The sequence below is a fragment of the Cotesia glomerata genome, linkage group LG9, assembly GCF_020080835.1.
Source record: "Cotesia glomerata isolate CgM1 linkage group LG9, MPM_Cglom_v2.3, whole genome shotgun sequence".
NCBI classification, from domain to species: Eukaryota; Metazoa; Arthropoda; class Insecta; order Hymenoptera; family Braconidae; genus Cotesia; species Cotesia glomerata.
This window is the reverse complement of record NC_058166.1, coordinates 15560210-15579478: the sequence shown is the minus strand read 5'-3', so window position 1 is coordinate 15579478 and position 19269 is coordinate 15560210. Positions and strand designations below refer to the sequence as shown.

Below are 19269 nucleotides of genomic sequence, written 5' to 3'. Positions count from 1 at the left end.
AACGGAAAGTTCCAATTGTTTTCATCGGTCGCGCCCTGTCACAGTGTCAACAGCAGCACAACATCGGCCATCTGTGGTGTCACACATTCTTATTATCATCATCATCATCACTATTATTCTATACACACTCACTCACACACAGTGACACTTTTATAGTGTATGAGAAAAAAAAAGTATTATGAGTGTAAAGACCGCGAGAGAAACATAACTGTCACGCATCTTGTTGAGGAAAAAAAGGGTCGGCCAGATGCGTTCGCACAACGTCACGTGCGCTTGGCGATTTTTTTATACTGCCGGGAATACGGACCATGTCCAAATTGTCAAGGTCTGAAGCTATTAAACACATCAAAAATTGGACCACCGACGAGGTCATTCAAGCACTCAAAAAGGTAAAATTATTTTTAATAATTTTAAAGTACATTTTTATCGCAGTGTTGATCATAAAGTTACATACATGGAATGTTATGTAGGAAGATAAATATTTTTTTTTTAAGTCAATATTTTTATTTACTTTCGCTCAATTTAATTAAATGTTTGTTAAATTTTCAGAATGGTCTTGATGAGTGCTGTGAAGCTGTATTGAAACGTCAAATTGATGGTGATGAACTTTGGGTATGTTGATCATGTTTAGATTAAATAAAGAAAATCAATATTATGATTGACTTAATTGTTAATAATTGATATTTGATTAGTCATCTAAAAATGAATAGTATAGACACATTTTAATTTTATTCTCAATTTTATTTAATATTTATTTATAAATTGTTAACTGTACTTTTTTATATAGCTAGATATATATTTATGAAAATTAAGTTAGCCGACATTTAAAATCTTATAGAATTTTTTTTTTATTGAAAAAAATATTTAAAAAAATTTTTAATTAGAAAAAAATCGAAAAACTAATTTCTAAAAAATATTTATGATTGATTTTATTAAAAAATAATTTATATAAAATTAAAAGAAGAAATTTTTAAACTTCTAGAATTTTTTTTTATTGAAAAAAATATTACAAAAAAATAAAAAAATTTCAATTGTAAAAAAATTTGAAAAACTAATTTTTAAAAAATATTTTTAATGAAAATTAAATTAACCGACATCTTCAAATTTCTATAATTGATTTTATTAAAAAATAATTTTAAAAAATTAAAAGAAATTTTCAAATTTAAAAAAAATTTTTTTTTATTGAAAAATTTGTTAAAAAAAATTTTTTTTAAATATTTTATTCGTACAAAACTTGAAAAACTATAAATGAAATTTAAAAAAAATATTTTTTAGTTCTAATTTTAATAAATGAAAAACTAAAAAATTAAAAACCTCGGCTCACTTTAGTATTATCATATATTTAACATTCCCTGAGTAAATTCGCATTCATTGAAGCGTCTGTAGATTCGTAATTGCGATATGAGGAAAAAAAAGAAAAGAGAAACTCTGATTTCACTAAAGTAAATGAAATGAATCGTGTGAATCGTCATCAGTAAACATCTGGAAGGCAGCCCGCATTATCCACTTACTTTTTTTTTTTATTAGTTCTGTTAATAAAATACGATTATATTAATATAGTTTATTTTACATAATATTTAATTAATAATTAGTCATGTTATTTTCTCGTGGTGATGTTACGAAGAATTCGCTGGTTAAATGGAATCTCTTATCGGTATATACATCCGGTCATAGTTTTATCATTTTTATTATTTATTTTAGACTCGACAACTTTTTAAATGATTTTAATGCCTTTAATTACTCGACAGCACTTGACAGAGGGAAAATTAGCGCTTTGGAAGCGTGACTTAACGCGCTCACAAACATGGTAAATATATTTTATATTTAAAATTATTTTAATTAGTAATCTTGCAGTCACTATGTGACTGTCATGACTTGTGAACTATAAATAAACAAAATTTTGCTATATTAAATAATGACTTTGGTTAAATTGCACTGTACTTTCTTGAATGTTGAAATTTTTAAAGATATAAGCTCATCCCGATGTTACACTCATCAAGAACTTTTACTTAAGTACCTACATGCATTTTTGATATATTTTTCATATATACATGTATATAATATATATAAATATATGAAAAATTGATGTGGGTACTCAAATGGAAGGTCTTGATAAGTGTAATTTCAGGATGAGCTTATATCGTTAAAAATATCATTTGTAGACAAAATACAACATCATTTCTTAACTATTGACATTTTTCAAGATATAAGCTTATCCTGACGTTACACTCGTCAAGAGCTTTCATTTGAGTACCCACACGCATTTTGATATATTTTTCATATATACATATATATAATATATATAAATATATGAAATATATTAAAAATTGATGTGGGTACTCAAATGAAAGGTCTCGATTAGTGTAATTCCAAAATGAACTTATATCGTTAAGAATATCATTACTAGACAAAATACAACGTCATTTCTTAAATATTGACAATTTTCAAGATATAAGCTTATCCTGACGTTACACTCGTCAAGAGCTTTCATTTGAGTACCCACACGCATTTTGATATATTTTTCATATATACATATATATAATATATATAAATATATGAAATATATTAAAAATTGATGTGGGTACTCAAATGAAAGGTCTCGATGAGTGTAACATCGGGATGAGTTTATATCTTTAAAAATGTCAATAATTCACAAGATACAAGGCTATTTCGTAATTATGTATTTAGAGATAGAGCATTTTTCAATGCAGCCTCAATACTTATCATAATAAATTGACTATCGGTGAGAATGATAAAAAACCTTGAAAAAGCACAAATTTAAGTCAAGACTTTTGCAATGACACTAAATTTCACTATAAAAACCCATTTTATCATATAAATAAACTGGCCAAAATTTTTTGCTTATTCTCTTAATAATATAGATTAGTAATTAACTGGGATAAAGGGTATTTAATTTTTTTATTTTTTTCCAGGAGTCTTTGGGGATTTGTCGAGGAGCTAAATCGTGTTCCGGAAGAGCATGTATCAGTGGCGAGTATAGTTCAAGTGGATCAAGAACCCGTCAGCGATTCTGGATCATGGGGAACAGACTTCGAAGACGACGAAGAGGACGATGACCCACTAACCAAAAAGAATCCTGTGCTACGTAAAAATAATCCAACTCTACAACAACGCACAGACTTTCGAAATAGTTTAATGATGTTTCAGAAGCACGAAAAACTTGCTCAAGAAATTAATAATACTTCTACGTGTACTAATAAAACTAATAATAGGCCTGATAGTATTTATATGAACTGTGGATCTGATTCAAGTGCTGCAGATCAAGAGAATGCTTACATGAATTTTGAGCAAGAGGAGAAATTAAAGTCAAAAACTGTCTCGCAGTTACACAAAAAATTTGAGCAAACGCTGGCTAGTCAACTGAAGGAACAATTGAAATTACGATACCCGGAAAGTAAGCCAACAATTAAAAAACCTGAAATGCCGGACAGATCTACAAAGCCGAAAACTAAAGTATTTTCTCCTGCAAATACACCAAGCCAAGTTGTTGATGGTAAAGAAATAAAAAAACCTGCTGTTCCTCCACCAAGGCCTGAAAAATGTCCACGAGTATTTGAAAAATCCGACGATCTTCCTAAACCTCCGGTGATGCTTAGAAATTTTGACCTTGTGGCTAATCTTCCAACTAAAACTGATGAAAGTGAGGACGAGTATGAGGCTTTTGATGAACAAATTATTGAACAAAATCGCATAAAACTGGGTAGTAATCAATCACTTATACAAAAATCTATTGAAATTGTTTATAAGCCTCCAAGTACAACGAGCCAAGAGAATCAAGAGGATTATGAAATTTATGAATGCATTACAGAGAATGTTAGTATTTATTTATTCTTTTATTGCCAGGATAATATATATACATACATATACCTAATAAATATATGGGTGATACTCTGTAAGGGCGTCTTAAATCTGTACAAAATTGTCCGACCAAATTATTTTTGATTTTATTAGAAAAAAAATTAACAAGGGCTACAAAACTATCAGCTTAATGATAATAAATAAACAGCCGAATTAATTTTTGCTTTTTTGATATTTGTGTATCTTTTGCCATATAACATGACAGGGGACTGTTTGCCAGGGGACTGTTTTTTTTTTTTATCAAATTGAGATAAATCAAGCAAACTATTTCAATGCATTCAACTTTTCAAGTTCTCAATGAGTGTTTACATTAATTAGAATAATATTAAGACTTATGGATCGAATTTTATATATAAATTATTTATAAAAATAGTTGCCAGGGGACTGAGTTTTGAAGTGGCCCAGATACATATTTCCAGCACAAACGGTGCTTTGACACTAAATAAAATGGTGATAAAGCGCTAACAGCCCTATGGTTATTAACTCGAGGCTAGTTAGATCCTTATAAACCTTACAAAAGGTAAAATAACACGCTGGATTTTTTTTTTGGCTTTGAACTTCTGGCAGGGGACTGTTCTTAAAATGCCTGGGACAAACTTCAGTTTAATGAATTTAAGGAAACAAATTAATTTTCGGTACTTTTTATTGAAGAAGATTGTTAGTTAACTAATTAAGTTTATAAACATTATGGACCAAATTATATATTATGGACGAATAACTTAAAATTTAATCTTAAAGTTTTAATTTTGGGAATAGGACAGCCCAGGGGACTGTTATTTCGGTGGTTTACGAATTTATAGCAAAAAAACCAAAATTTATTTCATTTTAGTTTTCAATCCTCCAAATAGAAATGTTTTTTTACTTTCGTAATAAATTTTTTTTAGTAACAAAATAACAATTTTTCTAATAAAAAAAATGCCTGGGACAGGAAAAAACATCCTTACAGAGAATCACCTATATACACATATGTAGTATGCATCTATAGAGATGAAAATTAGTCATCTGTGCATAGGCCTGGTTATAATTTTAACTTAAGTATATTACATTTATAATTATATCCTGTCACCCTAAAAGGACAGGTAAAAACGTATATTCAAAGATAAAAATTGCTGGAGAATAGGAAAGAAAGATAATAGGATATAAAAGTTATAACTTATTATATAAAAGATATAAATAGCAAAAATCATGTTTAGGTACATTATGTAAATTCACTCAAAAAGTTACTACATTCTAAGGTAAAAGACCCAGTTACTGACACTGGTCTAGTTATTGACACTTGTAATTCTATTTTAATTAAAAAAAAACCAATGAACTCTAATAAATTAATAAATATAATTTTTGAATAATGAATTTTAAGAAAATTGCCTTTTTGAGAACATTTCATTTTTTTAATTAGAATAAAATTGCAAGTGTCAAACAACTAGGCCAATGTCGATAACTGGGTCTTTTACCTTATATTGCACTCATTCTATATTAACGTAAATCATTATATAATGATTTACGTTAATTATTAACGTATATTATATTAATATATTATATATTATTATATATAATATATTATATTATATAATATATTATATTATATAATATATTATATTATATATTATAAATATATATTTAACCATCTTCCAATTCATTTTTTTTTTTTTTTTTTTTTTTTCGATACGGCTCACTTCCAGTTTAATAAAATAATAATATGATCAGGATTACAGGTAATTGGAAATGATTGTTTAAATTGATTAACATTAATTTTTCCAATTACCCGTGATCCTAATCATATTATTATTTTTTTTCTTATTAATTTTTTATTAGGATGCAAAGATTTAAAGCTGTTTGGTAGTAAATTATAATTTTTTACCGCAACCACATATGAGTTTTTAAATGCTATGTTTTTGTTAACTTTCGGTAGGATTATTGATTTAGCTCTAGTTTTGCATTGGTAGTTTATATAAATCTCTCTGTATTTGTTATAAAGGTCCTTAAATAGACTCGATGATAAAAGTATCTTTATGGTAAATATTTACAAGTAGAGTCAAACATTTTAATTTTTATTTTTTTTAACGAAATTTCTATTTGATTTTATTGATATATTTTTTTTTTTTTTTTTTTTTTAAAAATACATAAAAAAATGAATAATTAAAAAAAAAAAAGTTGATTATCACAATTTTAACAAATTTTCAAAAAATTTATAAATTTCTTAGAAAATTGTGATATTCAACTTTTTTTTAAATTGTTAATTCTTTTATCTACTTTAAAAAAAATATATATATCAAAAACATCAAAAAAAGATAGAATAGAAATTTTATCCAAAAACATGAGAGCCAAAATTTTTTCTAATTTTTGAAGGCAAAAAAGCTATCAAAATCTTTATTTTTTTCTTTCACGACATTTTTTATCATAAATGCACCATAAAAACAAGCAGAATAAAAAAAATTTGAAAATGTTAGTTTTTCTCTTAAATATGACCAAAAATAGGTTACACCTCACTTGTAAATAATTACTAGGTTTATTATTTTTTATCCTTAGATTTATAAATGGCATTTGATATCATGTGTATTAATCTAACTATATGTTTTAGCCGGACGACAATGCTTATTATATTCAACCACTTCCGAATCCAAACGCAAATGATCCACCTCCGACGTCGGTAATTTCAAGTACAATAGAATCAACTCCCACGTTAACGTCATCAACAAGATCTCTAAATAAAATTGGTTGGTATTAAATTTTTCACTTAGAATTATCATAAAAAAAAAAAAAGTCTTAGAGAAAAAAAAAATAATGAGCAGAACAACACGTGTAGTGCAACTGGCTGCAAACCACTTGCATTTTACTGCTAGTACTCAGTCGCTTTTAGTTCACTGACAAACAAAGTACTTAGCCCATTAAATTTAGAATGAATAATTAAATCAAATGGCAATGAAATGCAAAAACAAAGTGGAAAATGTTCGTGTTTTTATTTAAGAATTACGCGTGGTCTTGTTATTGGTTTGGGCTCGCGTTTGATTAATGAAGTGATTGATATGATTGTTCGGATAAAGCAGGCGATGTCGAAATGTTGTTATACACCGGAACACGAAATTTTGGTTCATTCAGGTTAGATTAATAAAATTAGTATGGCATGTAATTAAAATTACTAAAATGTCTATTTTTAAATGAAACTTTACGAAATTTACCTCATGCTGAGAGACCACCGGACTGCCTAACGCGTACTCAGTCTATAGTAATACATTAGAGTTTAGTAGTGTCTTTCTAGTCAATCGAATCACATCTAGTTTAGTTTTTATTGAATATTTACAAATATTTATACATTATTTTTATTTAAAAATGGCATTAGTTAGTGGTTCAAAACGTTCTATATCGCTTAATACATCTATGCGAAAACAAGCAAGTCTATCAGTATGTTTAACTTCGGCAGCGCTCACACAGGCTCGTCTCAATCTTTCAAGTCAGTAAAAGTTTCATAATCGAGATCTCAATATTTTATTGTTTATTTAAAATAAAAATAAATTACAACTAGCAATTTTGCAATCACTATGTGACTGCCGTGGTTTGTGAACTATAAATAAATAAAATTTTGCTTTATTAAATAATGACTTTTGTTAAATTGCACTGCACTTTCTTAAATATTGACATTTTTAAAGATATAAGCTCATCCTGACGTTACACTCATCAAGAGCTTTCATTTAAGTACCCACTTGCATTTTTGATATATTTTTCATATATACATATATATAATATATATAAATATATGAAAAATTGATGTGGGAACTCAAATGAAAGGTATTGATGAGTGTAACATTGGAATGAGCTTATGTCGTTAAAAAATATTATCCGTAGACAAAATACAACGTCATTGCTTTATTATTCACATATTTTAAGATATAATCTCATCCTGATGCTACACTCATCAAGAGCTTTCATTTGAGTACCCACATGCATTTTGATATATTTTTCATATATACATATGCATAATATATATAAATATATAAAATATATGAAAAATTGATGTGGGTACTCAAATGAAAGGTTTCGATAAGTGTAATTCCAGGAAGAGCTTATATCGTTAAAATAACGATATTAATTGACAAAATATATTAAACGTGGCCTCTCAATTATTGACATTTTAAAGATAAGCTCATCCTGTTAGACTCATCAAGACCTTCATTTGAGTACCCACATGCATTTTTGATACATTTTTCATATACATATATATGTAATATATATAAATATATAAAAATTGATGTGGGTACTCAAACGAAAGGTCTCGATGAGTATAACTCCAGGATGAGCTTATATCGTTAAAAATATCATCAATGAACAAAAATACAACGTAATTTTTTATTATTCACATTTTAAAGATATGAACTCATCCTGATGCTACACTCATCAAGAGCTTTCATTTGAGTACCCACATGCATTTTGATATATTTTTCATATATACATATGCATAATATATATAAATATATAAAATATATGAAAAATTGATGTGGGTACTCAAATGAAAGGTTTCGATAAGTGTAATTCCAGGAAGAGCTTATATCGTTAAAAATATCATTAATTGACAAAATACAACGTAATTTCTTAATTATTGACATTTTTAAAGATATAAGCTCATCCTAGTGTTAGACTCATCAAGACCTTTCATTTGAGTACCCACATGCATTTTGATATATTTTTCATATATACATATATATAATATATATAAATATATAAAATATTGATGTGGGTACTCAAACGAAAGGTCTCGATGAGTATAACTCCAGGATCAGCTTATATCGTTAAAAATATCATCAATGAACAAAATACAACGTAATTTTTATTATTCACATTTTTAAAGAGTGAATTGTGTCCTGATGTTACACTTGTCAAGAAGCTTTCATTTGAGTACCCACTTGCATTTTGGATATATTTTCATATATTCATATATTCATATATATAAATATATAAAAATATATGAAAATTGATCTGGGTACTCAAATGAAAGGTCTCGATGAGTGTAACATCAGGATGAGCTTATATTTTTAAAAATGTCAATAGTTCTCAAGATACAAGGTTATTCCTTAACTATGTATTTAGAGATAGAGCATTTTTCAATGCAGCCTCAATACTTATCATAATAAATTGACTATCGGTGAGAATGATAAAAAACCTTGAAAAAGCACAAATTTAAGTCAAGACTTTTGCAATGACACTAAATTTAATTAAAAAAACCGATTTTATCATATGACTATGCTGGACACAATATTTTTCTTCTTCTCTTAATAATATAGTTAACAATAGACTGATTTTTTCATCATAATAATATTAAATTTTTTTTAATTTAATTGCAGAACGTTCACCAGAAAAAAAATCAGCAACTCTACCACACTCTGGCAGTAACACATCTCTATCAGCGGAAATGAGAGCTACTCGACCGTTACCACCACCTCCGTTTGGACAATCTTACATGGAATCATCGTGGTTTCATAATGTTACACGTGAACAAGCTATTGCTCTTATCAAAGAACGTAAGAATCGTTTTATGTTTACATTAACTGTCAAGGTCATCATCTACCTGATAATAATTTAAATTAAATTTATTAATAGGCGCTCGTAATGGATATTTTTTACTAAGACCATCGACGTCAGATCTCAATAATCCTTTAGTTCTTGTGCTTTGGTTTAAAGACAGAGTTTACAATGTTCCTGTAAGAAAAAGAACTGATAGCAGGTAAATTAAATTATAAAATTTTTTAATATAAAATAAAAGACCCAATTATTAACACTTGCAATTTTATTTTAATTAAAAAAAAAAAAAAAACCAACTTTTATAAATTAAAAAATATAATTTTTGAGTTAAAAATTTTAAGATAGTTGATTTTTTTAAAATTATTTAATATTTTTAATTAAAATAAAATTGCTAATGTCAATAATTGGGTCTTTAACCTTAATTTCAGTTTTTTTTTATATTTTTTTTTTTTTTTTTTTTTTATTTAATAAATAAGATAATTTATTTTTTAGATATGCATTAGGATCATTAAAAGCCGACGAACAAACTTTTGCAACCGTTGAAGAAATTGTTAAATTTTATTCAAAAGACGAATTAGTTTTATACTCCGGTGGAATACAGATGGGTCGTACGAGATTAGCTGATACGCCTTCTAAATAATGAATAATAATAATATACCATCAGTGCATTTTAAATAAATTTTTTTATAATGTTAGATTTAAGAGTGATATAAATTTAATATGATGAAGAATAATGAGTCTGTTTTTTATGACTGATTTTTGTATGAATTTTATAATTTACGGTTTGTAATATTACTTAATAACTATTTTTATGGATTTTAAATATGTATAATTTATATCTTAACATATCATAAGTGCACTTAAATATTTATCGATAATTTATCACACCACAAGTGCAATTAATAATTAAATATTTAAAAGAAATGTGCATTTATTTCTTATAAGAAAAAAAAAACGATAGTATATTCTCTCTAATATTTTTATGTTAAAAATGTGATCAAAATAAAATATAAATAAATATAAATTGTATTTATTAAATAACACTTTTTTTTTTAATTATTCCACTTATTTTGATGATTAATCTTGCTCAATTAACATTTTTTATCAAGAGATTAAAAAATATGATACCATATTTGAAGGAAGCTCAAAGTTTAATAAATTATTTTATTAAATGTATTTAATTAAATAAATTATTTAATAGTCTATATTATTGATAAATAAGAAAAAATTTGTCTCCAGGATAGCCATATTATAAAATCGATTTTTTTTCAGTGAAATTTAGTGACATTGTAAAGGTCTTAACTCGAATTTGTGCCTCTTCAAGGTTTTATATCATTCTCATCGGTAATCAATTTGTTATGATGAGTATTTAGGCTGCCTTCGAAAACACTCTATCTCTAGATACATAATTAAGAAATGACCTTGTATCTTGTGAACTATTGACATTTTTAAAGATATAAGCTCATCCCGATGTTACATTCATCAAGACCTTTCATTTGAGTACCCACATCAATTATTCATATATTTATATATATTATATATGTGTATATACGAAAAATATATCAAAAATGCAAGTGGGCACTCAAATGAAAGCTCTTCATGAGTGTAACATCAGAATGAGCTTATATCTTAAAAAATGTCAATAATTAAGAAATGACGTTGTATCTTGTGAACTATTGGCATTTTTAAAGATATAAGCTCATCCCGATGTTACACTAATCAAGACCTTTCATTTAAGTACCCACATCAATTTTTCTAATATTTATATATATTGTATATATCTATATATGAAAAATGTAAGTGAGTACTCAAATGAAAGCTCTTAATGAGAGTAACATCGGAATGAGCTTATATCTTTAAAAATGTCAATAATTAAGAAGTGACGTTGTATTTTGTCTACTGATGATATTTTTGACGATATAAGCTCACCCTGACATTACATTCATCAAGACTTTTCATTTGAGTACCCACATCAATTTTCATATATTTATATATATTAGATATATGTATATATGAAAAATATATCAAAATGCATGTGGGTACTTAAATGAAAGCTCTTCATGAGTGTAACATCAGAATGAGCTTATATCTTAAAAAATGTCAATAATTAAGAAATGACGTTGTATCTTGTGAACTATTGGTATTTTTAAAGATATAAGCTCATCCCGATGTTACACTAATCAAGACCTTTCATTTAAGTACCCACATCAATTTTTCTAATATTTATATATATTGTATATATCTATATATGAATAATGTAAGTGAGTACTCTAATGAAAGCTCTTAATGAGAGTAACATCAGAATGAGCTTATATCTTTAAAAATGTCAATAATCAAGAAGTGACGTTGTATTTTGTCAATTAATGATATTTTTAACGATATAAGCTCTTCCTGGAATTACACTTATCGAGACCTTTCATTTGAGTACCCACATCAATTTTTCATATATTTCATATATTTATATATTATATATATGTATATATGAAAAATATATCAGAAATCTATGTGGGTATTCAAATGAAAGCTCTTGATGAGTGTAACATCAGAATGAGCTTATATCTCAAAAAATGTCAATAATTAAGAAATGAAGTTGTATCTTGTGAACTATTGTCATTTTTAAAGATATAAACTCATCCCGATGTTACACTCATTGAGACCTTTCATTTGAGTACCCACATCAATTTTTCATATATTTATATATATTATATATATGTATATATGAAATATATGAAAAATTGATGTAGGCACTCAAATGAAAGGTCTTGATGAGTGTAACATCGGGATGAGCTTATATCTCTAAAATTGTCAATATTTAAGAAAGTACAGTGCAATTTAACAAAATTCATTATTTAATGAAGCAAAATTGTATTTTTCATTTATTTAAAGTTTACAAGACACATAGTGACTGCATGGTTTCTAGTCTTATTCAATATTGCAAAAAAAAAAATTCAATTTACTAAAAATGAATATATCTTTATTTCAAAATTAAAATAAAAAAAAAATGCGCGCCAATTATACCAACACTAAAAATAAACGCTTCAATGATACCAAAGCTAAAAAATAAACATTCGTTAATTTTATTTGACAAACACAGTTGTAGACTCGATTGAATAATGACAGAAGTGTGATAGAGACAGATCATACGTAATAAAATAGACATTTGTATTTCTAAAAAGAATTTAACCGAACATCGCATTCACACACACGTTTTTCTTACATAGCTTGTTAAGTCTGTTGATAAGTGAGAGTCAATTTAAAGGTTTATTCAAGTTGTCATTTAAAATAATTCTATTTCTAGACTCAGTCAACACTGCAAGATTTATTGTTGTTTGGTAAATCAATTAATCCTAATTGTTCTTTTTTTTTCTTTAATGAATTAGTTTAAATAATAAAAAAGGTTTATAATTATCTATTATTTCAGAGTTTATTAAAAATGAGTCACCCATTATTATCCTCGTGGCTGATTTGAGAATAACAACAAACATTCGCAAGTAATGGAGTGATTTCGAAATCACTTTAAAACGTCAATAAACACTAATTACTTACGTATTTTAAAAATATGGAAGATGAACAGACAAGTGGTAGAGAAGCTAACAAAATTTGTGGTGTTTGTGGAGACCGAGCTTTGGGATATAATTTTAATGCTGTGTCATGTGAAAGCTGCAAAGCTTTTTTCAGGAGAAATGCCCTAAAAAATAAGGTGGAATTTTTTATAGAGAAGTATAATACTAAAGTTAGCCGACGTTTTTAAATTTTTGATTTTTTTTAATCACTTTATTAGAACTAAAAAAATAATTCTCAAAGATTGCATGTGTAGTTTTTCAAATTTTTTACAAATGCAATTTTTTTTTAAATAATTTTTTCAATAAAAAAAATTATACAAATTTTTAAATGTCGGCTAATTTAATTTTTATTACAGAAATTAGCCGACGTTTTTTATTTGAAAATTTTTTTTAAATCATTTAATTAGTACTAAAAATATTTTTTAAAAATTGCATGTGTAGTTTTTCAAATTTTTTAAAGATGAAATTTTTTTATATTTTTTTGTAATTTAAAGAAAAAATTTATCAAAATTTTTAGATGTCGGTTAACTTAATTTTCAATGTCATTAAAGTTAGCAGTCACTTGATCATTTCTAAATTTTATTTAACAAAAAAATTTTACTCGAAAAATTATTTTTAAAAAATTGCATTTTTAATTTTTTAAAATTTCTATAGGTCAATTTTTTGCCATCATTTATTTGTTAAAAAAATTATTAAATATCTGCTAAATTAATTTATGTCATTAAAATTTGCAGTCACTCGGTCATTTTTTAATTTTATTTAACAAAAAAATTTCTCTAAAAAAATTATTTATAAAAAATTGCATTGTTAATTTTTTAAAATTTCTACATGTCAATTTTTTTTTTTGCCATTATTTATTTCTTTAAAAATGTTTAAAATTATTAAATATCTGCTAAATTAATTTATGTCATTAAAATTAGCAGTCACTTGACTATTTTTTTAATTTTACTTAAAAAATTTTTGTCAAAAAATTATTTATTAAAAATTGCATTTTCAATTTTTTTTTCTACTTTGTTTTGTCATCATTTGTTAAAAGAATTCTTAAAATTATTAAATATCTCCTAAATTAATTTTCACTAATTTATGTCATTAAAGTTAGCATTCGATCATTTTTTAATTTTGTTTAATAAAAAAATTTTTCTCGAAAAATTATTCATAAAAAATTGCATTTTTAATTTTTAAAAATTTCTACGTGTCAATATTTTTTTTGCCATCATTTGTTAAAAAAATTCTTAAAATTATTAAATATCTTCTAAACTAATTTTCATTTTTAAATGTCATTAAAGTTAGCAGTCACTTGATCATTTTTTAATTTTATTTAACAGAAAAATTTTTCTCGAAAAATTATTTATAAAAAACTGCGTTTTTTATTTTTTAAAATTTCTACATGTCAATTTTTTGTTCTTTTTTTCGCAATCATTTATTTATTAAAAAAATTCTTAAATATCTGCTAAATTAATTTTCATTAATTCATGTCAAAGTTAGCAGTTGATCATTTTTTAATTTTATTCAACAAAAAAATTTTAGTCAAAAAATTATTTATAAAAAATTGCATTTTTAATTTTTTTAAATTTTCACATATCAATTTTTTTTTGTCATCATTTATTTGTTGAAAAAATTATTAAATATCAGCTAAGTTAATTTTCATTAATTTTTAATTAACACTAAAGTTATCCGACGTTTTTAATTTTTTGATTTTTTTTAAATTAATAAATTAGAACTAAAAAATATTTTTTAAAAATTGCACTTACAGTTTTTCAAGTTTTTTACAAATTTATTTATTTATTTATTTGTAAAGAAAACGCCCTTGGCAATTTATAACAATATGTTAGATTTTTATATATAGAATGTTTAGAAATAATGATTTTATACATTACATAGTATCTGCAAGGAGAAGATAAATTTAAATTTAAGAAATTAAAAAAAAAAAAAAACAAACAAAAAGAAATTTTTTAAATTTGCAAGAAAATATTATAAAAAATTTGAAAGATAAGAAAAACATAATATGTCTGATAGTTTATAATTACATCAATGAAAATTAATTTTTATTTTTTAGTCATAATTTTTTTGATGAAAAAAAAATTCTAAAAATTCTTAGAAATCAGCCAACTTAATTTTCATTAATTTTTATTAATTTTCATTAAAATTTATATGTTTACTCTTTTTATTAAAAATTTAATTTTACCTTAAAAGTGATAGTTTTCTCAAACGACAAACAAACTGATAATGATAACGTTAGTCATAAAAGATAACTAAAGAAAATATATGTTGAAATAATTATTTTGTAGGATCTTAGGTGTCCATTTTCTGAGAACTGTAATGTCACACCTGTAACTCGGCGATTTTGTCAAAAATGCCGGCTGGACAAGTGTTTCAGTATCGGCATGAGGAAGGAGTATATAATGACAGAAGAAGACAAGGTCCTCAAGCGACAGAAAGTGGAGCAAAATAGAGCAAAAAAAAGGTCGTCTGAGGAGCTAAGAGGTCCCAAAATGAAGAGAGAAATTATTGAAGATGCTAACTTTGACGACACTTCAATGTCAGTTGCTTCAGTAGCTTCAACAGTGTCTGAGACTTACTTCTGGGAGTCTGATAAAAAGTACACTGACTTAGACGGGAACAGAGAGCGTACTATTGAGAGTATGAGTCCAACCACTGCTGCAAGTGTACCTAGTCCTTCTAGCCCTCCAGAGAACCGAGATATAATTGGTTCTAAAACACTAGACATGCTTAAAGATTCAGCGCAGCCGAGTCAGTCATTTCAAAAATGCAATCCTCATTTATCTACAAAGAATCCTTGCAGTTCAGAGAAACTTATTACGTGTAATGAGTCACTGAATAATAAAGAGTATTCTCACCTTGATAATTGTGGAGATACTGGCAGGTTAGAAGAAAATAATGTAATTGAAGATAAAAGTACAGAGCTTGTACGTTTATCAAGAGACAGACCTGAAAGTTCTGTGATTGAAGATTGTACAAAAAATGGACATAAAAATTCATCAATTTTTGCTGAAAAATTGACGATAAAATCAGACTTTTTTATTAAAATTCTCCAAGATAATCCTCAACTGGTTGCTAAATTATTAGAAGACAAAAGTACTGTTACTAAGATGATGTCAGAGCCGCAAGTTGCAATTATGTTAGCGAATGATCCACAGGTATCGAGGCTTTTAGAGCTTGATAGTGATGAGTCTAGTAAATCAAATAATTTAACAACTAGTAGAGGCTCTAATAATATTATTTGTAATTTATTGGATTCAGAGCAACAAAATAGTGATAATCCTATTTTAACTAATTTAATTACAAGCCATAAGTCTAGTGAAAGTGATAATAAAGTTGATGAGTTCAATGGTAGGAATGACTGGAGTAGAGAAACCGATGATGTTACTAGGGATGTAGTTCAAGATGTTCAAAGAATTCCTATAGCGGCAAATTCGATAGAATCGATACTCTGTGAGGCTATTAAATTAGAATTTTCAGCTTATTCTGCGTTAAGAGGGAATCAAAATAGTCGGGAATTGAATGATGCTGAACGGGCTAAATTAAATGAGTTAATTGTTGCTAATAAAGCACTGCTTGCGCCTTTAGATGATGATATTACGAATTTGATTGGTGAAGAATGTAGATTCAAGGTTTGTTTTTTATTTTTTTATCTTTGTTTTATTTTTTATATAATTAAGATGTATTATTAAGAGAATAAGGAAATTTTCTGGTCAGTATTTAATATCGATGGTCTAATTAGCAATTTGTCTAACTTCTTATTTTTTAGAGGGTGATTTTTTAACATTTTGATGTATTAATAATCCAATTATAAATTATTTGAATGATTCAAACCTAAATATTATATTTATATTGGATATTAATGATATCAAATGGTTTTTTAAAGTGATAATAAATTTTGAACTAGTTGTTTTTTTCGTACAAGTAAAAGATTTTCTAAAATGGAGTAAAACAATTTGCTAATTAGAACGTCGATATGATAAAATGAGTTTTGATGGTTAAATTTGGTATCGTTGGAAAAGTTTTTACCTGGAGTTGTGCATTTTTATGGTTTCATATCATTCTTACCAATAGTCAATTTATCATAATAAGTATTTAGGCTGTATTCATAAATGCCTATCTCTAGATACATAATTAAGAAATTAGCTTGTATCTTGAGAACTATTGACATTTTTAAAGATATAAGCTCATTCCGAAGTTACCCTCATCAAGACCTTTCATTTGAGTACCTACATCGATTTTTCATATATTTATATATATATTATATATATGTATATATGAAAAATATATCAAAAATGCATGTAGATACTTAAATGAAAGCTCTTGATGAATGTAACATCGGGATGAGCTTATATCTTTGAAAATGTCAATAATTAAGAACTGACATTGCTAACTTGTCCACTGATGATATTTTTAACGATATAAGCTCATCCTGATATTACACTCATCGAGACCTTTTATTTGAGTTCCCACATCAATTTTTCATATATTTTATATATTTATATAAATGCATATATGAAAAATATTTCAAAATGCATGTGGGTATTCAAATGAAAGCTCTTAATAAGTGTAACATCGGGATGAGCTTATATCTTTGAAAATATCAATAATTAAGAATTGACATTGCTAACTTGTCCACTGATGATATTTTTAATGATATAAGCTCATCCTGATATTACACTCATCGAGACCTTTTATTTGAGTACCCACATCAATTTTTCATATATTTTATATTCATATATATTATATATATGAATATATGAAAAATATATCAAAAATGCAAGTGGGTACTCAAATGAAAGCTCTTGATGAGTGTAACATCAGGATGAGCTTATATCTTTAAAAATGTCAATAATTAAGAAATGACGTTGTATTTTGTCTGCTGATGATATTTTTAACGATATAAGCTCATCCTGAAATTACACTTATGAAGACCTTTCATTTGAGTACCCACATCAATTTTTCATATATTTATATATATTATATATATGTATATATGAAAAATATATCAAAATGCTTGTGGGTACTCAAATGAAAGCTCTTGATAAGTATAGCATCAGGATGAGCTTATATATTTAAAAATATCAATATTTAAGAAAGTAGAGTGCAATTTAACAAAAGTGATTATTTAATAACGCAAAATTTTATTCATTTATAATTCATAAGTCACGGCAGTCACATAGTGACTACAAATTTACTGGCTATATTTAAATATTTTTGTTATGTTAACAGGGTACTGCCGAATATTCTGATCCGATGCTTTTAGATGTTATCAATTTGACAGCGGTGGCTATTAGAAGATTAATAAAAATGGCTAAAAAAATAAATGCCTTCAAAAATATGTGCCAGGAAGATCAACTAGCTCTTTTAAAAGGCGGTTGCACTGAAATGATGATCTTGCGGTCAGCATTGAATTATGATTCTGATAAAAATATGTGGAAAATACCTCACAGTCAAGAAAAAATGTCGAAAATAAAAGTTGAAGTACTGAAAGAAGCTAAAGGTAATCTTTATTCTGAACATGCAAGATTTGTTGGAACTTTTGATCCTCGTTGGCGAGATGAAAATATTATTTTAATACTAAGTGCCATTGCTTTATTTACACCTGATAGACCACGTGTTGTTCACAGCGACGTAATTAAATTAGAACAGGTGAAATAATTTATTTTATTTATAATTTTTGCTTTAATAATAATAATTTAGGGTGTATATTAATCTACTTGATTTTATCATTTACAGAATTCTTATTATTATTTATTAAGAAGGTATTTAGAAAGTATATACCCAGGATGTGAAGCAAAATCAACGTTTTTAAAGCTCATACAAAAAATATCCGAGCTTCACAGGCTTAATAATGAAGTTGTAGATGTCTATTTAAATGTAAACCCTTCAAGTGTTGAGCCACTATTAATTGAAATATTCGATTTAAATCACTAGCGTACTGCTGAGCAATTTTATAATGTATTATTATAGTTAAAACAAATCAAATTTTTTAAGTATTTAGCTTATTAATTGTTATCATTAAGAGGGAACACCATTGTGACCGTCGAAAAAAAGGTGATTTTTGGGAATTTTTTTGACAGGGAAAATAAAAGAATTTGGGGATCAGATTTTTTTTATTTTATTAAGGGTACATCAAAGATTATCGCCCTAACTTTTTATTAAAAAATATTTCATTATTACAAAGTTATTAACAATCTCGTAGAGCACTAAAAAAAATTTCCCCCTCCATGGTCGCATCGATAACTCAAAAACGGATGATCTAAAAATAAAAACCCAAATCTGTTTTTTAAGTTCAAAATTTAAATTTTGAAAA

General features: G+C 26.2%; 2 protein-coding genes across 5 annotated transcripts; both read left to right on the top strand.

Annotated features, from left to right (window-relative positions):
• The first annotated feature begins 5 nt into the window (after positions 1–5).
• Positions 6–10073, top strand: LOC123271461 (lymphocyte cytosolic protein 2-like). Of its 2 annotated transcripts, XM_044737804.1 has the most exons (8): positions 6–389; positions 550–612; positions 1749–1807; positions 2934–3834; positions 6458–6593; positions 9213–9389; positions 9469–9592; positions 9883–10073. In XM_044737804.1, exons 1-8 carry the CDS (start codon positions 309–311, stop codon positions 10028–10030), a joined length of 1689 nt encoding a protein of 562 aa, XP_044593739.1. In that variant the 5' UTR covers positions 6–308; the 3' UTR covers positions 10031–10073. The 2 variants fall into 2 exon arrangements, with proteins under 2 accessions (XP_044593739.1, XP_044593740.1); XM_044737805.1 differs by lacking the exons at positions 6–389; positions 550–612 and adding an exon at positions 1532–1654.
• Positions 10074–12470: 2397 nt separating this feature from the next.
• LOC123271373 (nuclear hormone receptor HR96) lies at positions 12471–18932 on the top strand. Of its 3 annotated transcripts, XM_044737678.1 has the most exons (6): positions 12471–12722; positions 12812–13090; positions 15242–15856; positions 15887–16585; positions 18186–18605; positions 18693–18932. In XM_044737678.1, the coding sequence occupies exons 2-6, from the start codon at positions 12950–12952 to the stop codon at positions 18888–18890; spliced, it is 2073 nt and encodes a 690-aa protein (XP_044593613.1). In that variant the 5' UTR covers positions 12471–12722; positions 12812–12949; the 3' UTR covers positions 18891–18932. The 3 variants fall into 3 exon arrangements, with proteins under 3 accessions (XP_044593613.1, XP_044593611.1, XP_044593612.1); XM_044737676.1 differs by having other exon boundaries at positions 15242–16585; XM_044737677.1 differs by having other exon boundaries at positions 12471–12743; positions 15242–16585.
• The last annotated feature ends 337 nt before the right edge of the window (positions 18933–19269 follow it).